The sequence below is a fragment of the Musa acuminata genome, chromosome BXJ1-9, assembly GCF_036884655.1.
Source record: "Musa acuminata AAA Group cultivar baxijiao chromosome BXJ1-9, Cavendish_Baxijiao_AAA, whole genome shotgun sequence".
NCBI lineage: Eukaryota > Viridiplantae > Streptophyta > Magnoliopsida > Zingiberales > Musaceae > Musa > Musa acuminata.
Window position 1 is genome coordinate 12660572 of NC_088335.1, and position 20474 is coordinate 12681045.

General features: G+C 35.9%; 2 protein-coding genes across 6 annotated transcripts; one reads left to right on the forward strand and one right to left on the reverse strand.

Annotated features, from left to right (window-relative positions):
• Positions 1-543: 543 nt before the first annotated feature.
• LOC103998192 (putative disease resistance protein RGA3) lies at positions 544-13342 on the reverse strand. 2 transcript variants are annotated; one of them, XM_065083203.1, is made up of 5 exons: positions 11775-13342; positions 9787-11573; positions 4371-4669; positions 1709-1965; positions 544-1632 (listed from the first exon to the last, which is right to left on the reverse strand). In XM_065083203.1, exons 1-2 carry the CDS (start codon positions 13098-13100, stop codon positions 9837-9839), a joined length of 3063 nt encoding a protein of 1020 aa, XP_064939275.1. In that variant the 5' UTR covers positions 13101-13342; the 3' UTR covers positions 544-1632; positions 1709-1965; positions 4371-4669; positions 9787-9836. The 2 variants fall into 2 exon arrangements, with proteins under 2 accessions (XP_064939275.1, XP_064939274.1); XM_065083202.1 differs by having other exon boundaries at positions 9787-13340.
• On the forward strand, positions 992-5042 carry LOC135583958 (uncharacterized). 4 transcript variants are annotated; one of them, XM_065083204.1, is made up of 6 exons: positions 992-1130; positions 2726-2822; positions 2996-3172; positions 3578-3676; positions 3764-4006; positions 4281-5042. In XM_065083204.1, the coding sequence occupies exons 2-6, from the start codon at positions 2754-2756 to the stop codon at positions 4737-4739; spliced, it is 1047 nt and encodes a 348-aa protein (XP_064939276.1). In that variant the 5' UTR covers positions 992-1130; positions 2726-2753; the 3' UTR covers positions 4740-5042. The 4 variants fall into 4 exon arrangements, with proteins under 4 accessions (XP_064939276.1, XP_064939277.1, XP_064939278.1 ...); XM_065083205.1 differs by having other exon boundaries at positions 998-1135; XM_065083206.1 differs by having other exon boundaries at positions 1000-1135; positions 2736-2822.
• Positions 13343-20474: the final 7132 nt, after the last annotated feature.

Sequence of the window (20474 nt, forward strand, 5' to 3'; positions counted from 1 at the left end):
TTTGTCGTGTAGAGTTTAGGGCGATTTTGATTTATTTATACTTACCGAATCTATTCCCTTAGGTCATGTCGTGTTGATCGGGTTTGGATCAGTTTTTTGGATCAATGTGGGTTAATTGGATGACACAAAATTTGTTTGAAATTGGATGACACGAAATTTGTTTGAAGCGTAAAATTGAACCGGGCTCGACTCGACTTGATCTGATTCCATCAAATAACATCCACCGTAAAATTATTCTTTGTGCATAGCTATTTCAGGTAGAAAGTGAAGAGTTCTTCTTCCCTTCGTATATTTTAATCTCCACAACAATGAGAAAAATGCATCAATTAGTTTGGAGATCAAAGAACTCATTTGACTATATTTTTTTCTATGGTAGTCATCGCGATGAGTTGAGACTCGACACACAAAACACAATAAAGCTCACTTGACTTGATTTTAAATTAATATTTATTATTTATTATTAAATTTTCCTTTGTTTCCGATATAATCAGTATTACAGACAGGTGGTGAACAATTTTATTCATGAAAAAGATGGGGCAGTAATGATGGTAATATTCAATCTTCATTTGGCATATTTATATCAAGAAATTATTCTGAAAAGACAAATTAATTCAAATCATTTTGGATTCATGATTTGAGTGGTTTCTCGATAGATAGAGATGACAACGTGATAAGAATTTCTATCACATGTTGCTTTCTAGAAGCTTTGAAACTTCAAAAGACAACGAAGAAAGGTCAACAAAGGCCAAAGTCATACGCATATCAGTTTCTATTTCTCACCTGCTTCTTTTACCTTCCTTGTGATTGTAGGATTTCATGGTGGGCTCACATCGAACCAATGCCGTCGCTCCAACTAAGACGAAGGTAGGGCAGTGAAAAGTAATCGTGTTTCGAGTCAAACGCCTGGAGGAAGAGGAAAGCGTCCGCGGCACGGGTCAAATCACGGACAGGACTTCTGCCACCATCTCCACCATTCTTCTTCTTCTTCTCTATCCATTGCGTCTTTGTCTCACCAAGTTCCCCGCTGTAGTCTTCCCTCCTCTGTAATCCTGCACCTGTAACAAGTGAAAGGCCAGGAGGATCCATCATCACATGATTCTTTGAGCTCCACAACAGGAAAGCGTTGATTGGTGAGGTCTGCAACTTGGTTTCTTGCTCCATGTTCTTGATTGATCCATGTGATGTAAGGATCTTAAGTGAGGTCTTTGCCATGCGTTCATAGGCTGATCGATCTCTTGTATCAAGAGAACCTCCTTTCTTTTCGTTGAGAAGGAAGAGCAGAGGAAGCCAGAAAGCATGAATCTTCTTCACATGACCTAGTTTTGAGATTTTGCCGTGATGCATCATTGCACCATCTGCTGCTATTATGTGTAGCTGTAACTTTCCATGTCAGTGGTGACCTCAACTTAATTGCACATCAAGCTTTCCACAGCTGTTGCTTGGTGACTCCCTTATTTTGTTTCAAGTCCTCGAAAGGCAACTAGTTTAAGATGTAGTTCTCCAATGTCCCATCACCTCACGAGCTAATCTGCAGTGTTTTCTTCTCCAGCTGCTCACCATCAATCAATCTCTCACTCTCTCTCTAGAAAAAAATCGATCCTATCTTTTTCCATGATTGGTGATCCATAGATCCTGAAACAAAGACAAGAGAAAAGGTTCAACTCACAAGTGTTAATGTAGCTTCAGCTAGTTGATCTTGCTAACTCACCTTAGTCCTGTCTGTACAATTGCTTATTGACTTCCTTGATACAAATCTTCAGAAGCGATCAGGATACCAGATCATTCAACTGTATAGTTTTGATGCCCTTTGTCATGATTCCATTGTTCTATTTACACAATCTGTTTCAGTCTTCTGAAATTTTCACATTCCAAATGGTATTTAGATGTTTGATTTCATCCAGCAACTGCAGTTGCATAATAGTTGGGTGCAAGCGAATTTTGAACTCTCTTTTAATCATACACCACCTGTTAATGAAATAATGGATTAGCTATTCAACTTGATCTATCAGAAAAGTGAGTTGGAACATGATTGTCAGATATCTAATTTTAGAATAAAAAGATTGTGATATAGCAGACGGCAAAAGGCACACACACAGCTAAAGACACTCATGAACCACAGAACTCAAGAAATCTAACTTAATTCAGATGGATGCTTGTATCATATGAAACATCTATACGTATCTATGATGGAAATAAAAAAAGCTATCAAAATCATTTTTGTATGTGAATTGATTTAGTGATTTTAGTTTCACTAGCATGGGGGGTACAATGTGCCACCAGTGCATGCCGTTGGTATTCACAGGTCCATCCCATTAGGTACGAATCCTGTGCCTAGCGTACCACATACATACCATTGGAATGGCATGAATAATGTTTCTAGTACCGTACATGTCGATCACTATGGTTCATCATGGTCGCTTTGGTCAGAACGTGCCACTTATGCTTAAATAGTATTATGCTGCACAATATTCCCAGATCTGAACATACATCCGGGAATATATGTTCTGACTTCTACTTTGTATGAGGAATAAGTGTCGGATAAGTCTTTCTATCTTTTACTTCTCAATCTTTCCTCAACATAAATAAATGCCTAGAAATTGGTCATTATGCAACTAAATTATGTTTGAGAGCTGTCGCTACTTATTTTATGCAATTTCTTTTGCAAATGAGTGCAAATTCTTAATACTTTATGCTAATTCATTTACTTGGAAATTTGTTCTTGAAGCCTCCTACAGTTGGTCAATTGTGTGAGGATGAATATAGTAAAATCAAAAGGGAATGGCATTGAGAAATCCTTGTCCATCGAAGAGCAGAAAGCTAAGGTAAGTGTGCTTTCGAATGCTTTTGTTTTTCAATCTGTTGTTTACTTTATTGTGACTAAAAATATCTCAAATGCGTATACTATGTAGTCTATAGCACCTATGACTACCGTGATCTTTTTCAACATCCAGTATTCCTTCTGATGAGAAAATTGGTCATGTGTCCTGCCATTTAGATAAATGAAGTTCGTGAAATCTTGGGGCCAATGGTCAATATGCTTCCAAACTTCTGTTCAGATGCTTCGGTATCGAGGTATCTACGTGCAAGAAACTGGAATGTGGAAAGGGCAAGTAAGATGCTGAAGGAATCTCTGAAGTGGAGATTGGAATATAAGCCAGAAACCATTCGCTGGGTATGCGTATATTTCTTTTTGTAAAGATGTGCCAGTCTAGTTAAAGTGCTCATCTGGTCTACAAAGTTACTTCAAGAACCTGATAAATCATGAAAACTAACTTCAATCCTCCACAGAGCAGAAATAACCTACTTAAGATTACCATGAGGAATATATTGACTAAAGTACTATAATTATCAGATATATTTCTGGAAAGAAACTAAGTAATTTAATGAGAATACTGTAACAAAATATACCTCAATGTTCATTGAATCTTATAATGGAAGCTTGAGTGAAATGCAAATTGTGTTAAGGAACTTTGACATGTGACTTGAAATGATAAATAAACTAAACAAATTTAAGATTACTAACCCATGTTCATACTTTTTCACATGATACCAATGAAACTCCCTTTCCATCTTCTAGGAGGATGTTGCTCATGAAGCTGAGACTGGAAAAATCTACAGGGCTGACTACCTTGACAAGAATGGAAGAGCTGTTCTTGTTATGAGGCCTGGATTTCAGGTTCGAGTAGCCAAAGTAACATATTTTTGAGTATTCAATTTTAGATTTCATTGTTTAGATCTTGATGCGATATGAAAACTTGAGCAGAATACTAGCTCAAGTAAAGGACAAATCAGATACCTGGTCTACTGTATGGAGAATGCCATTTTCAATTTAGCAGCAAATCAGGAGCAAATGGTGTGGCTCATAGATTTTCAAGGCTGGACTATGGCAAGTGTATCAGTAAAAGTGACTCGTGAAACAGCGCATATTTTGCAGGACTACTATCCTGAAAGGCTGGGACTGGGAATCCTGTATAATCCTCCAAGGATTTTTGAATCATTTTGGAAGGTATGGCCTTAATTTCACATGCTATATCATCCACAAAACCTACTTTTCTTGGAGTAAACTAACAAAAACAAAATCATAGATTATCCAAAAGTGATGCTAGAACAAAAAAAATCATATACCTCTGATTTTTTGTCTCTAAATAACATATAAATATATGTGTGTATACAATACATATATGTCTATTTAAAGCATTTGGATGAAATTTAACAGCTTTACATCTTTTAGATTTCCTTATGTGTAAAAGTTTATTTCTACCTCTTCTCCTATTTTGCAGGTGGTGAAGCCCTTTCTTGAGCATAAGACATACAAAAAGGTGAAATTTGTTTACTCTGATAACACCGAGAGCCAGAAAATAATGACTGACCTCTTCGAAATGGACAAACTGGAATCTGCATTCGGGGGCCATAATCCAGCCGGGTTTGATCTCAACAAGTATGCTGAAAAGATGAAAGACGATGATCAGAAGATGTCTGCTTTCATGGAATCAGCTTCTTCTGTCTTCTTCCAAGAACAATCCCATGTTTCTGTTCTCCAACCAGAGTTCTCAGTAACCGAACAACAGTTAGAATCCTCATCTGATTCATCTCCCTCAAGTGACGCCGAATCTCCCAGAAGAGTAGATACCAAGATTTCTTCAGCGAACGAGATGAAAGAACAACTGAACTGCAAGGACACCACAATTGCTGAATCAGGGGTTTCACATCCGCTGATCCATATGAATGACTTTGCATAAATGATATAATGTCTCTTCTTTGTTTAGTGCAGCTGTGTGCATAAAATCAGAATAAAGTATATCCTCTGGCAACAGAATTCTATTTTCACAAAATTTCCCAATATAAGAGATTAGGCCAAGCAATACGAACGGCAGCTTTTGGTTGGTGTGCTGGCAAGTAAAAGGTAAAATTATAGGTTGGCATTAGACCCTATTTTCCCTTTGTATTGTGAATTTTTGAAAAGTTGGCAGATAAAAACCATATCACCAGTAAACAACATTGCAATTGAGATTGATGAATATGCATGGATCTCAATTTACTCATGTGACTGGACAGTTTTTTCTTATGAAGTTCCATGTTTTGTAGAACAGAGATTTGAACATGGTATTATTGTCTTATGCACATATTCTGCATTTGCTAATCTATGTTCATCTGAAACCACCTCACTGTGAGACTTGGCCTCTGTGAGACCAAATTTAGACACTCCAAACAAGAACAAGTTGACTTGACAGTCCCTGATTTCTGTGAAGCATTTTTGCATAGTTTGGACAGTTCAGAAAAGTCCAAGTTGACTCAATTCAACTCCTAACCATTTTTCTGTTCCTTTCAAACGCATCCAATGTAATCATCCCAATGAATCAAGTCAGTCAATCAAACGAATTATATCCAGAAACATAGTTCCAAACTAGTTTTTACTAGAAATTCAGCCTCTAAACCCATCGAATATTAAGTCCAAGAAAATTTCCATTAAGACCAGCAATAGACTTAGTTCAACCAAAAGCCTAACCTGAACTTGTAACAACCTAATTCAATCTGGGTCAGAAGTTTAATCAATGATAGTAAGAATGATTATAGGCCACTGAAGACATACTCAATGCCAATAATCTCTGCAAAATATGCATAGTGGCTAATGAAGGTATGGGTGTGTATTTGGCACGACAAACCAAGAACACGCCGGATGATATATCACCACAACTTTAGCTTGACAAGTAAACAAAAACGATGCTTTCGAGAGCTTTATTGCACATATGCCTGTTATGAAATGCACCTCACAAATGCATATTTTCTGTCAGTTGTATGAAGCTCTCACAGTACATTGACTAATTTGCTCAAAAGATGATGAAATGATGTCGCACTACATTCTAAGACTTTCCAATTCATGATACAACGAAACAAAGCTCAAGAAATACACAGTACAAATGAGTTTCCTTCTTGATAATACGAGGTAATTGATCGTTTCAAAACTTATGTGCCTCTATTTGCCAAGAATCAGAGCTAAATCTCATCTAAGTTCAAAAAATTGATAACACCACCAGAATGCATCTTCTGGAGTGGCTCTAAACAAATTTTTTTCTCATTGCAACGACATGCAATATAACAATTTTGCTCAGTCAAATTTCTTGATATATTGAAAAATCATAATCAATTCAAAACTTCTTACACCATGAATGGATGACAATGTAAAGAATTCTGATTATCAAAATTTGAAAAGGAAAAGAGAGAGCCGATCAATGAATATGATCCTTCGTAAATATTATATATTGTACCAATGTTGGAGAAGTCCTAGACGGGATAGTTGCACAAAGAAATTTACAACTATTCACCATTAGTGTACCAATGTTGAAACTCCAAATGCCATTAACATCCTCTAAAAATATTACATATATTCCAAAAAATTAGTAGTATTTCTATTTGTCCCTTTAAATTTAAGTTCTCAATTACAGAGAATGTTTGTCCATTATTTTATCCTTGTCGTATATTAAAGCATGTGTTATGTATTTTTAAAATTTTAATATTTTTAAAATTGACCCGTAGCCATGGTTAATAGTGTGCCATTGAATAGCATGTGCTTTCAATCCACAAAGATTACTCACTCACCATGACTTGATTGGAAGCATGCTAACAGGAGTGGCACACATAAAGAATCTATATATTTAAAGATATTTATATATAAGGTCTAAATATTTAGATGGATATATATGCAAGTTTAAATTTTGATGGAACAAATATATTATTTTTAAACTTTGAAAGGGTAGATCTGTCAAAGCCCTAAGAAAGAAAGTGTAATATTATAACCCTAGTTTCACCCATATCCTATATGCATGATTAAAGTAGGATACATTATTTCAAATTTTCATTACTACTATTGATATGAATGCAACCCAAAGTAGACAATCTTAAAATTAAAACATGCTACCTTATTAAACAAAAGGATAAGGTTTCTCGTGTACATAGTATTTTTGACACTGGTACATAATTATAATATCTAACCAAAAGAAAACTCAAATATAACATGTCCAAAATTTATACACATAAAATGTCCATAGGCCATCGTTCATATCTACAGTAGCATGGGCTTGCATGTACTCACTTCCCTATCTAATCACTTGGGTGGGGTACTAATATCCTTATATGCAAAATAGGATCTACAGTGAGTAATCACTCAGTAAGTATAAATCTTTATAGTTTTATTCATATGAGCATACATCATTCCATGTATATTATATTTTAAAATCATCATCATAAGACAATTAAAAATAAACACCTCATCCTGTGACTTCTTTAGCAAGCATAACCCTACAGCATAGTATATGTACAATCAGGATATAAAATTCTACATTGGAATAATTCAAAATGCTTATATGCACATGTAGGAAACATAGCAAATTCATGGACTTCTATATCTCATATCATAACATAAGCATACACCTCCACACCACACGTCATTGTAATATATACGTACACTTCCACACCACACGTCATAATTACTCCCACACTACACGTCATAATATATACTTGCACTCCTATACTACATGTTATAATATATACGTGCACTTCTACATTGCATGTCATAATACATATGTATACTCCCACACTACACGTCATAATGCATACGTGAACTCCTATACCGCACATCATAGTATACGTACATTGCACGTCGAAACATATCTTTGTACTCCCACACCGCACGTGATCATATATGCTTGCATATAAGACATTTTTATCATAATTCACATATTTTTATACTTACAAGATACATACATTTATATTTAGATCAAGATGATCATATCATTCCAAATATACTTTTCAAAATGTATTATGCATATGATAATATATACGATCACTATTTTATCATGAATTAACCTTATACTTACCTGATTTAACTCAAAAAATGAATATGCTAGTGAAAGGTTACATTCCTTAATGATCGAGTGTGCTAGGGAATGGTAAACCTTCTTCTTCCTTAGGGCTAAGGTTTCTTGGTCTCCATGAGAAAAACTAAGAGAATAGCTTGAGGTCTATGGTTCAATCCCATTAAACCTCCTCTTAAGTTTTCTTTTCTTTTATCTTTTCTTATATTTTTCTTCCTTTCTTTTCCTTTCTTTCATTCCTTTTTTTCTTTCTTTCTTCTCATAGATCTATCTCTTTCCTCCTCTCTTCTTCTTCCTCCCTTCTCCTTCTTCCTCTTTTCTTTTCCTTTTCCTTCTTTATTCTCTTTTTTTCTCTAATCTCACAATCGAATGCTTCTATCTTCTCTTCCTTTCCTCTCTCTCTTTTCTCCCTTCTCCTTCTCTTTTCTTCTACTCTACTCTTCCCTTCTCTTCCTTTTCCTCTCTCTTACTCCCTTCTCTTTTTCTCTTTCCTTCTTATCTATTCTTCCCTTCTCTCCCATAGACGCAGTCTCTGTTCTTCCCTTCTCTCCCATAGGTGCAGTCTCTGTTTTCCTCGTGAGGAAGGCAAAGGTTATTAAGAGATGCTTCCCTTCTCTCCCATAGATGCAGTCTCTGTTTTCCTCGTGAGGAAGGCAAAGGTTATTAAGAGATGCTTCCCTTCTCTCCCATAGATGCAGTCTCTGTTTTCCTCGTGAGGAAGGCAAAGGCTCTTAAGAGATGCATGGGAGGAGATGGGAAGAAACCCCTCTCCCCTCCCTTTTTTTTTTTTTTTTTTTCTTTTTGTACCTTTTGTAATTTAATCCTTATAATATCTATATTTATAAATAGGTCCTCAGAACGATAAAAATATTACATTCTTCCCTCTAAATAAAAAGTTTAGTTCTACAAACTTCACATATCTAATCCTGAAATTAATCAAGATTAATATATATTCATGTCATCAATCTTATCATAATATCGCTTATGACTTAATATCTTAAAACTTATATAAAAACTCAAGACATTATCCATAAGACTGATTCTCAAATATAAATATTTCTGCTCTATACTAAATAATTAAGATAACTTAAATTATCAAAAGCCATCAAAAATATCTTTGAAACTAATACTTTCCATTGGACCTTGAAGCATTGCTTGATACAACAAATTATAACCAAGTTCAAATCTCATGATAGCTTTGCTTAAGAAAAATTTTAAAATAATAATATCTAATCTGAAATTTTTATTCATGTCTCTATATATCCATATAAGTCAATTTGCGCCAATTTGAGCCTAATTTAGTTTGACAACAATACCATGTTTTAATCTAAATTCATCTTTCAATCTCACTTATGTATCTCAGTATTTTTAGTATCACACTTTTCTTTAATTTATATCTCCATTGAATTTTTTATTATTTTATCCATGCTTGAATAGCTTATTATTTTCTACATACATAAAGTCTAAAACTTAAACTTCCTTACCTTAATCATGTTCAAACTCATTCAAGTCTTAAGATTCACTTAAGGCTGATTAAAATTCATCTACAACTTCTAGTCACTATATGCATACTTATTATCATAACTTAACCTTATATTCAAGTTTGCTAGTACACATTGGGTTGTTGCACTATATTTAACGTAAACACTAATATTAATGTATGCTTAGCCAATATTTCGTAGAATACTAAGAATGATATTTTTGGAAAACATGTACTTCAATCTTTAAAGTAGAAAACATGAGCATGTCATTTATCATATTTATGAAGTATAGACATGAAGTGAGAGTAACATATACATATCATTTATGCTTCTATTGACATGCTAGTTGTAATTCAATAAATGTGAGACTTGGGTACTAAAAGAAAAATAAAGAAACAAAAGATTGGTAGATCATATAAAGCAACAATACATACCTTCATATCAGTTTCCTAATTTTTGTGCTGGGGCCTTCGCAAATCCTAGCTTAGACTGAAGAGTTCTCACCAATTTCTATACGGGGGATATGCTGTATCTTGTGCCAATCACCTCCACCTACTAGACATCTTTGTTCTAGAGTTGGGCATCCACCAATGGCCAAGTACTGCAGTGAGGCAGACATTCCTTCCTCTGGCAAAGATGTGAGGTTGCCGCAAGACTGTAGTCGAAGATCTTTGAGCGAGGCTGGCAGTCCCTCTCCAGCCAAGGAAGAAAATGCATGACATTGAGATATTTCCAAAGTTTCAAGAGAAACAAGATGCTGAGAAGAAAGTGAAACAAAATTGTCACAGTGGTCAATCTTCAGTTTCCTAAGGGACCTCAGGTCTTGAAGGTGCTCTCTTGTTATAGATCCAAGTCGTGGAAATTGGGAAATGGTCAGAGAAGAAAGAGAGGTGAACTGATGAATCGATTCAATTATTTCAAGTCCACATTTTGTGAGCACCAATTGTTGAAGAGACGAAAGCATAGGTAGAGTAGATAATGCTGGACATTCTCTAATCTCAATGTCTTCAAGCGAGTTTGGAAGTTGTGGAAGTTGTAGTAAGTTGGAGCAGTCTGATATGACCAGCTTTCTGAGGCAAGGCATTTCATCTTGTACTAATTCAAACCCCCTCTCAAGATTCTTCAAATTTGATATGGTGATCATCTCCAATGATGGAAATCCTGCAAAATTACCATCACCAGAAAGTGAACCGAGGTCTGTGACTGTGTGCAGTCCTTCCAAGAACAGACATTTGAGATTCCTCAACCTTCCTACAGGTGGGAGCCTCTCCGATCTTTCACAACCATAAAGTCTTAATGTTTCCAAATTCATGGACTGGTCTCCAAGCCAGCTCGGGAATTCAGCACCTTTGTAATTTTCTATCCATAGGTGTTTGAGGTTGCTATTTGGGCAGAGCTGTTCGATCACATCCCTTCCACCTCCACTTTGTGAAGCAGGGCTTCTGCAGTTAGTCCATCGCAGCATCATAGTTTCGAGATGTTGTTTGGTACCTAAACTGGCCTCCATGGCATCCCTCACATCAACAATTTCAAGCTTTGAGATGCAAATTTCTCCTCGAAGTTTCAAGCCCTTCAGTTCACTTATCCCGCCTCCGCTCTCCGAGGAAACTGAGAACCTTGAAAGAGTATGCAGAGAAGTCAATCTGCCAAGTCCTGGTGGCATAACAATATCACTCCATCTATGTCTACAGTTTTCCCAATCTAGACGCAGACCCAGATATCGTAGATTAATTAAGTTGCTCATGCCTCTGGGTAGCTCCACAAGCTTCTTACAGTCACCAAGTTCTAGCAGTTGCAGATTGTAGAGGCTGCTCAATGATTCAGGCAACCTCTCAATTTGAGTACCTAAAAGGTTAAGGTACCTCAGGTGAATAAGATTTCCAATCGAATCTGGCAATTCTGTCAACTCATTTCTCCTCAAATCTAACACCCTTAGACATCTTAGGTTCATGTAAAGATCACGCGGCACCTCCTTTGTGGGAGTGCCGTTTTCACCGAGCAATATAAATGTTCTAAGTTTCTTATTCTGATATAACTTCTGAAATATTGGAAGCTCCATGGGGAAGTTACATGACAATGCATAGCGTGCATTCTCAGATTCACAGAATGATGCATCATTCTCGATTCTTAGACATTCATGTGCAGAAACAGATTGTGCTAGTTCATGAATTAGGCCAGGCATTTTGTACTTCTGTTTCTGGTGGTGACGACCATTACAACCCTGGAAAAATGACCATCGGAGGAGAGAATCAAAGTACTTATACCCAATATATTCTGCTGATCTGCAGTCCCTAGGTTTGGCTAAGCCCACTGCGACCCAGAACTCTACCAATTCCTCTTTGTCGAACTCATAACCATTAGGAAATATGGAACAGAATGCAAAGCACTGCTTCAGATGCAAGGGCAAATAGTCATAGCTTACCTTTAATGTCGACAAGATGCCATGCGCTTCGTCTTCTGGATCTGGTATGTCGCTGAGGATACTCCTCCACTCTTCTTCAGTTCTGGAGTACAAGAGGCCACCGATCGAGATAATTGCCAAGGGCAAACCATGGCACCTTCTCACAATTTCTCTACCAACGTCATGATCGGCAGGTGCTTGTCGGAATGCGTAGCTGCAGAACAGGAGCCAGCTATCGTTTTCACCCAGCTCATTCAACCATATTATGGACGAAGGGCGTGGGCGCATGTATGTCAGAACCTGCTCACTCCGGGCGGTGACCAGGACTCTGCTACCTTCGCCTCCGACCATCAGAGGAGCCTGCAACGTGTCCCAGAACGAAAGGTCGTTGTTGCACAAACCATCAAGCACGAGCAAGAACTTCTTTCCGAGGACCAGCTCCCGAAGCTTACGCTGCAGCAAATCCAAGCTCAAACCACAGCAACTCTTTTCGGTGATCGATTTAATGATCTCTTTTGTGATCCTACACACGTCGAAATCGCGCGAAACACCAACCCAGATCTTCAAAAAAGAAGATCTTTCGATTTCCTCGTCGTTGAAGACAAGCCTGGCCAGAGTTGTCTTCCCGATTCCTCCTGGTCCGATGATTGCAACGACAAGCACACTTCTCCCCTCTCTTTGGGAAGAATTAGGGGCGCCACTCACACCGCCGCCCTGCCTCAAATGCATCAAAATATCATTTTTCTTCTCCTCCAAGCCCAAAACTAGAGAGTCGCCACGAAGCGAGCCAGTATGTTGAGGAGTTTGTTGTGTCCTGTCTTGTTGTCTCCTCCTCGATTCTCCCTCTCTTAACTGGAAATCATTCCTGCGCTGCTTGATCTCCTCATACTTTTCCTTGATCTCCTTGATCTTTACCGAGATCGTCCATTTACGGTAGACCCAAGTGAGACAAGGAGGAAGAATGTCCCACGGCCGCCTCCTTTTCCGGGAGCCAGGGGAGAGACGAGCCTTCTCCAGCTTGGCGATATCGAGGCCGATCTGGAACTCGTCGACGAGGTCCTCGACGTCAAAGGCGAAGTCTTTGAGGTCGGAGAGCCATTCGCGGACGGTTTGGTCCTCGATGAAGCGGGTCTCTTCGGCGTCCTTGAGGATGGCGCGGATGCGCTTGGCGGTGCGGCGGAGCTTGTCGAGTTCAGCCTCCACGTCGAAGAGGGCCTCGAGGTTGGCCCAGACCCACTGCAGGCCGTTGACGCCGCCCTCCACGGCCTTCTCGGTGATCTTCTCAACGACAGGGCCAACGTAGGTGGCGAGAGAGAAGAGCTGAATGACGGTGGCCCACCGCGCCATTTCAATGGAGCTCCTGAAGCAATGTTAGCAATGGAAGGGAGTGAGAGAGACAGAGGGAAGACGATACCATCTCGGAAAGTCAAGTCAACGGAACACGATACCGTTTCATTTGTTTTTCATTTCCCTCTTTCTTTGACCGGTTTTTCTGAAAATATTTCTCCTTTTGTTTTTCTAAGATAACGCCCTTCTTTTTCTTTTTTTTTTTCCCCTCAAATAGCATCCTATTTTTTAAGTCTAAAAAATATCTTCCACTTCCTTGCCATTGTCTCCACCCGACCAATGTCGATCGTGCGTTTTCTCGCTTTCTCATTGTTGCATGGTTCATCCTTTTTTTATCGTATCCTTCATCTCTGTGTTTGTCCTTTTTTTTATCTTGCTCTTCGTCTTCATCCTAAGCGACAAACAATCATTGTTCTTTTATATCATTAGTGACAATAAGGTAGCTCATTACCTATGCCTCTATTAACTCACGAAATAGAGGATAGGAAGGAGGTGGGAGAGCTAATGACAACATGATCATAGGTTGCCCCTTCCCTTTCTTTGCTTTGTGAGGCAACGGAGGCGTAGGAAGTAAGTTATCTTATTATCTTAATTTTTTTAAAATACATATATTAGTCAGTTTATTCTTTATATTTATTGTTTATCATTATATATATTATAATGAATATTGAATAAGTTAGAAGAAAGATAATTAAGAATTAACTACATGAGAAAAAATTTATTTATATTCAAATCTAATGCTTTAAGTTTTATAGTCTTATTAACCATGTGAATATGATCTTGAATCCTTTCGGTACTATCAATGAGCCACGTCAACCAATGATTTATTAGTATATTTAAACTTATTTTTAATAATCCTCAAATATTCATGTGTTCCGGTGACAAGCGGTAAAGAAGTTTTAATATTATTTATAATTATTATTCTTATGAATATTATATATACGGTATCTATTAGATCATTTTTAAATATATATTTCATTAATTTATTTCACAATTCTTTCATCAGTCATGCAAGTCTTTCAATAAGCAAGGCTAGATCAACATTTAATATATATATTCTAACTATTTTAAATAATTTAAACAAGAGACTATAGGAATACTAGAAACATATGAATGGATGCAAGAAAAAACTACTATAACAAACAAAAATAAAATAATGATAATGTTTTGAGTTTCTAATAATATGATGAACTATTAATATTATTCGTATTTCATCTTTTGGTAAAATATTGATATATCTAGTATTCACTCAAAAATATTATAATTATGAAAGATTATTACTATCTTTATAAAATATTATTGCTACTATTGGGTATACAATCAAACATATCCAAAATAGTATTATTCGGTTCCATCATATAATTCAAATTCTTTAATATCACTTAAGATTTATTTTTAATATATTTTTTTATAAATTATTAGTCCAAATCATTTTGGCAATTATAAAACTAACACAAGAATATAAATTATAAATTAAAATAACATATAAATGATAAAATATTTCTTATAAATAAGACTCCAGAATCCTATTATCCTAGGTCACATTGGTAACTTCTAGTTAGATAAGTTTTAAAGATATAAGTTATAAATAAAATTTATAAAATTTTTATTAATATAATTTATGTATAAATAATTTAATAATAATAAAATAATTATCATAATAATTAATAAATATTAATCAGCATAAAAAAAAACTTATATGATAATTATAATCAGGGGTAATTATATATTACCTCTTATAGTTAACTATGATGAGTATCCCAATCCTTATATTTTAGAAAGTAGCATTGAGATCCTTACACGAAAGTGAAATATTTAACCACAATTCTCCTCATGTCATTAACTTCATTGATAAAAAAAATCACATGTGTTGTTACACATAAAAAGGGCACGAATATAAAGAATAAAAAAATAATTTTATTATCTTTTAAATTATTAATTTCTTACTTGTAGCGTGAGGCTTTCACGAAAACTACTTTCCTCCCCTTCGGTCATGTTGTGGACAATAGACCAACGACAACGTCGATGGCACGTGAGGCTGGTCCTTCGGTAGGTGGCTCCATGATATTATAAACTATGAGACCTTAGTCCTCTTCTACTCTTCTTCAACTCCGCCAAACCATATGTCATTCCCTTTTAGAAGCCAACAATGTCAAAGTTGAAAGACGAGGAGGAGAACGAGTCAACGGTTACATGACGCTACATCTTAGCAACCTTTGCAGCTAGAGAGAACAGCTGTCGTGTGGTGATGCTTAGCTCCAATGAGATGCATCCCTCCTCCTCAGCCTCGTCCTCATCAATAAGTGGCTAGATGAGATGATCAAAGACATCAAAATAAAAGATGGAGGCAACATCGTTGGAGGAGCGTGTGTCCTCGTCTCTGGCGATGACGGTAGCGATATCGTTGCTCGATGACTCAAAGGAGTATGATGCCACAGTAAGGGAGTCAACACCGTTAGTCTTCTGATTTCCCGTTCACCTTTTTGCCTTCTTTGTTAAGGAGGACATCACTTGCCAATGAGCATAGGGTGCCTGTTGTGTGAACGCACTTTGCAAGCGACAAAACCTTCCTTTGACCATGCCCTTCCTTGCAACTGTCAATCACCCTCCCTTGATCACGTTCGTGTTGCCATCCATCTCAATGCCCCTATATTGACAGTGCAAGCATTAGGTCGACATTGATGTGGTTCTCAACATCGACCATTGGTGGAACGATAAGAAGATGATCACTACATAAGTAGGGTTCTACTTCTACAAACAAAGTGACGGGTAAGCAGGTGCAGTGGGCGAACAGGATCAATAGAGGGTTGATGGGTGAGCAAATGCGGCGGGTGAGTAGGTTAGAAAGAGGATGGTAGGAGAAAATCGATCATGGTCGAAGGTGGCATCCATATCTACTCTGAAACGCCACCAACCTCGCATGCCATCGACGCCTATCACTCGCAGCACAACCGAAGTGGAGGGAACCGGAGGAGAGGAAAGCAGTTTTTGTGAAAGCCTCCACGTTGTGAATGAGAAGTTTATATGAAATTAATAATTTAAAATATAATAAAATTATTTTTTTTATCTTTTTCATTCATGCCATTTTTTTGCATGTGACAACACATGCAATTTTTTCTATCGACGAAATTAACGATGTGAGAAGAAGTGAGATTAAATGTTTCATTTTCATAAGTATAAGAATCCCAATAAAATAATATAAAGACTGAGATGCTAATTATAGTTAACTATAGGGGATAATCTATAATTATCCCCTACAATCATAATAAAATAAAAATATATATCTTTATGTAAAAATTAAATATTATTTCATAAATTTAAGTATACAAATGTGAATAACTAAATAAATATTCAAAATTAAAATTAAAATTTAACTATTACAAAAAAATAAAAATTTCACTTATATGTCATATGAAAAAACTATAAAAGAAATTCATTATATATATATATATATATATATATATATATATATATATATATATATATATATATATATATATATATAATTCTACAAAAGGTCCAAATGGGCCTATGAAACCTATTTAATTGGACCGCCCAAAATTGGGCCCAATAACTAACCTACTAAATCAAATAGTCAAAATATAGTTAAGTCAAAACTAAGGTTGTCCTAAATCAATATTATATTTTGATGAGAGTCAAAATAAAAATCCGATCAAAATTTCAAATCAGGTCAAAATTGAGCTTTCGATCAAACATTTGATTGAGATAAGTCAAAATTGGGTGAAAAACAATTTGAACATATTTGACCAAGTTAAAATTAAGTTTGATCTGTCAAACTAGAACCTTGACTATATAAAAAAAAAATCAGAATTGAATTACGGCAGTATTTGGTCAAGATTAGGGTTTGACTAAAACAAAATTAGGTCAATTGTGCATCCCTATTGCGGGTTTTTCTACCACATGAGATCTCCTCTCCACCGCAAGCTTTGTCGTGCATGGCTTCCCTTCGGTTTAACGGTCAGCATCCTAGTATCACATCGGTCCGATGACCATGCCCGTGTGCGAGCGACACTGTACCATCGTCGCACATTGCCTCTGCTATCTCCGATCAAGGCTAATGCCCTGCTATGATCAGCTCCGCCACCACCACCTATACCCGAGCAATCATCGGCGATGCTGTCTGCAACATCGACCGTGTGTTGGTGTCCGCCACTCGCATGCACCATGCCACGTCCCAGTCCTCGGCAACGTTGGTCGTGACTAGTGCCCAAGGACACAACACTCGTGCTGTTTTGGAGAGATCCTCATTGCCAACTCCTGTGACACACGACATCGTTGCCCTTGGTCGCCACCAGTAGGAGCACCCAAACTAATGCCACAGGCCACCTCCAATGGCCACAACCCTCGATTGCGCCTTCACCCACTTCTGACATAAGTGTCATCACTGTGTCCCAATGTCCATGGTCATCTGCGATAACCTCTTTCCTACCGCACAGCCACTTGTTGTGCGTGCTGGACAAATCCTTTATCGCGATGCGACCAGTAACCATTCGCCCAACGCCATCACTGCCATTGACAGCAACTGGCCTTATCGTTGCAATGCCTTCGCAATCGCTGCCTACGATAAGGCTAACGATCGATGTAGGCTGTGGCCTTCAATAGTCATCCTCGACAGTAAGTTACCAACGTAGCTCATCAACGAAGATTTAACAGCAAGTTTCCTTCCGTGATTTCACCTATGTAAGGAAATCTTCACCACCCGTAAGCAAGTGACTAAGCAAATAAGATAAACAACTAGATCAATAATACTTTTGTAAGCGAATGATACTCACAGATAGATCTATATAAAATAGATCTATATATTTTTACGATCTAAGTTATTTGAATTCAAAATATGACTCTAATACTAATTATAAACATAAACTATAATCATATTATTATGCAAAATAAATTTAATATCAAAAATTAAAATCAAATAATTATAGATTAAAGATTAGATGTGTGTATCTTTAGATTTCATACATTTATTTGATTCGAGAATGCTCTTTATAGTATGATCCATAGGTAGCAATAATATACATCTACATAATGAACTAGACTCTCTTTCTCTTCTTTTTTTTATCCTCCGTAGAACTCCAATGAGAGATAAAGCAGAGACTATAATCTTATGAAGAATCCGAATTTTTTTCTATTAGTTAATAACTCTAATCAGAACTATAATATATTTTATCTAATTAAATAGAATTATATAATCTAACAATTACTGAATCCTATATAAAATAATGTTAAATACCAATGTCAACAAAGAATGAGACAACACTTTTAAACTTTTCATAAACTTGAGTTTCTTTTTTGATAAAAACTTTTAAAGTTAGACGCTAACAACCCTTAAATGTTAATGGGTTTAATAAAGCTTTAAATGCAAATTGAAATTAATAATAGGAGAGTTTGGATCTGATACAACACCATCAGTAGATTTCTTACATCTTAAAAAATATTAGATGAAATTTTAAACTCATAATCTTTAGTAAATGGATATGATATATTATCATCTGAATAAGTTTGCTCATCTGAATCACCTTGAAAATTTTCAAGGATTGTTTATACCACAAGATTTATCAAAAATATATTAAATTCTCAAGTCATAGATTTAATATGTAAGATCCATATGCAAGCTTGACTCCTTAGGTACATGAGAGGTAAAATTTTCTAATTGATTAAGTCTTGTAGATAGAAGTGTTCATGAAAACACTTTAAGCCAATACTTGAATCTACTTTTCTTTTTCCCCTCATTTTTTATCCTTAACATTTGTAAATTTAGTAAGAAAAACATAATTGACCAAGTCCATCAACAATTATAAGAATCAAATTCTATGTGTATGACAATATATAAGGCATTGAATACTTACCTACTCTACTTTAATCCAACTGATTAAAGAGACAAACTATGTATGTTGTCATTAGTCCACAAACCAAATTAGGGTTTTGGGTTGTAGTAGACTCCAATTACCATACATGAATAATATTGAAACAAAAGCATAGAACTATAGTGGGAAAGACATCAATAAAGTGAGGAAGAAGACATTTGCACCATAAATTGTGTCTTCCATGCCAGTGATATGTATAGTTTCTTCTGCATTCCCCAATTACAATAAGAATGGTATGTAACTTGCCACGTTTCTTATATTGAAGCCATCACTTACATAACTGTATCGCTATCTCAACATGTACTCTTTTGGTCATCATTGTTTGGGCTATTATGAGATGACATTCTGATGCTATTAATTATCTAACCACCAGAGAAGTATATTGTCCCTTTTCCGATTTAATTTTGAAAATATTATTTAATTTCAGAGAAATTTATGGACATTTAAATCACATCTCATGGAGTGTTACACATAGGCAACATATTAAGCATTAATCTTGTTTCATTTTGAGTAATTCAAAGCTTCACCATAAGCATCAACTTCTAATAATTTCTTCCTTTTCAAAATATGACAATAAACTATTTTTTTAATAGCTTTTACATTTGTTATCCTTTCAATATGATTATGAGATTAGAAATTATGTCAGGTAAAACAAGAAAATATCATATAAAGCAATGTAAATTATGCATAAAGATTTCTATGGACACTATGGATAGGGAAGATGAGACAATATGGAGATATAGAGAGAACTAAAACTATTCTTTTAAAACTATAAATTAAGATTTAAACAGTCTTGATTAACTAAGGATATCCATTTATACAAAGTTTAATGATACAAAAAGATTCACGTATGTGAATTTTTTTTTTTTTTTTTTGTCATAGTTCGAATTGGCGACCAAAATTGATGCAAACACAAAAAAACACTTGTTCAAATTCATGACTAATGCCAACTAAGTTACCTCTTAATCTTTATGTCTGAGTTGTATTAACTAAAATATAAGTGTTGATAAATTCATATTTCGAAGTCCACAGTAGTTACATCAAATAAAACAACTGTTTCGACTTGTTAGCTTTGCACAATCAATCAGAGATATAATTGATGGTGGTCTGCTACGTCACGTGACACATTAATTATTATTAAATTGATGTCAACTCCAGTTGCAACTGAGTTGGCCAAAGCGGTCAATTTGTCGATTGCTATATGTTTGGTAAGGTGTTTAGACATAACATTACGGGATATGGAGTGAAGTTTTTATTGGATACAGGTGAATAATATGAACTCTTACTGTATCATTTCTTGGGTTATTCATTTTGATGGAGCGAACTTATTTTGTATGGTATTAAAGTTAAAGAAGACTTTAAGGTACAAGCATCTTATCTCAACGAGACAATTAACGGAGGAGCTAAGACGACTCAACTTACGAAGATGAAATTGGAGTTAGATGATATTGACATGAGACAATAGAACATGAAAATGGGCACTCTT

What these genes read in the sequence shown, in the direction of transcription:
- LOC135583958 (XM_065083204.1), top strand. Translation starts at nt 2,754, where the DNA reads ATGAATATAGTAAAATCAAAAGGGAATGGCATTGAGAAATCCTTGTCC. An exon ending in TTATGAGGCCTGGATTTCAG is followed by an intron (nt 3,677 to 3,763) that starts GTTCGAGTAGCC and finishes AAACTTGAGCAG; the next exon opens with AATACTAGCTCAAGTAAAGG. An exon ending in TTTTTGAATCATTTTGGAAG is followed by an intron (nt 4,007 to 4,280) that starts GTATGGCCTTAA and finishes CCTATTTTGCAG; the next exon opens with GTGGTGAAGCCCTTTCTTGA.
- LOC103998192 (XM_065083202.1), bottom strand. Translation starts at nt 13,100, where the DNA reads ATGGCGCGGTGGGCCACCGTCATTCAGCTCTTCTCTCTCGCCACCTAC.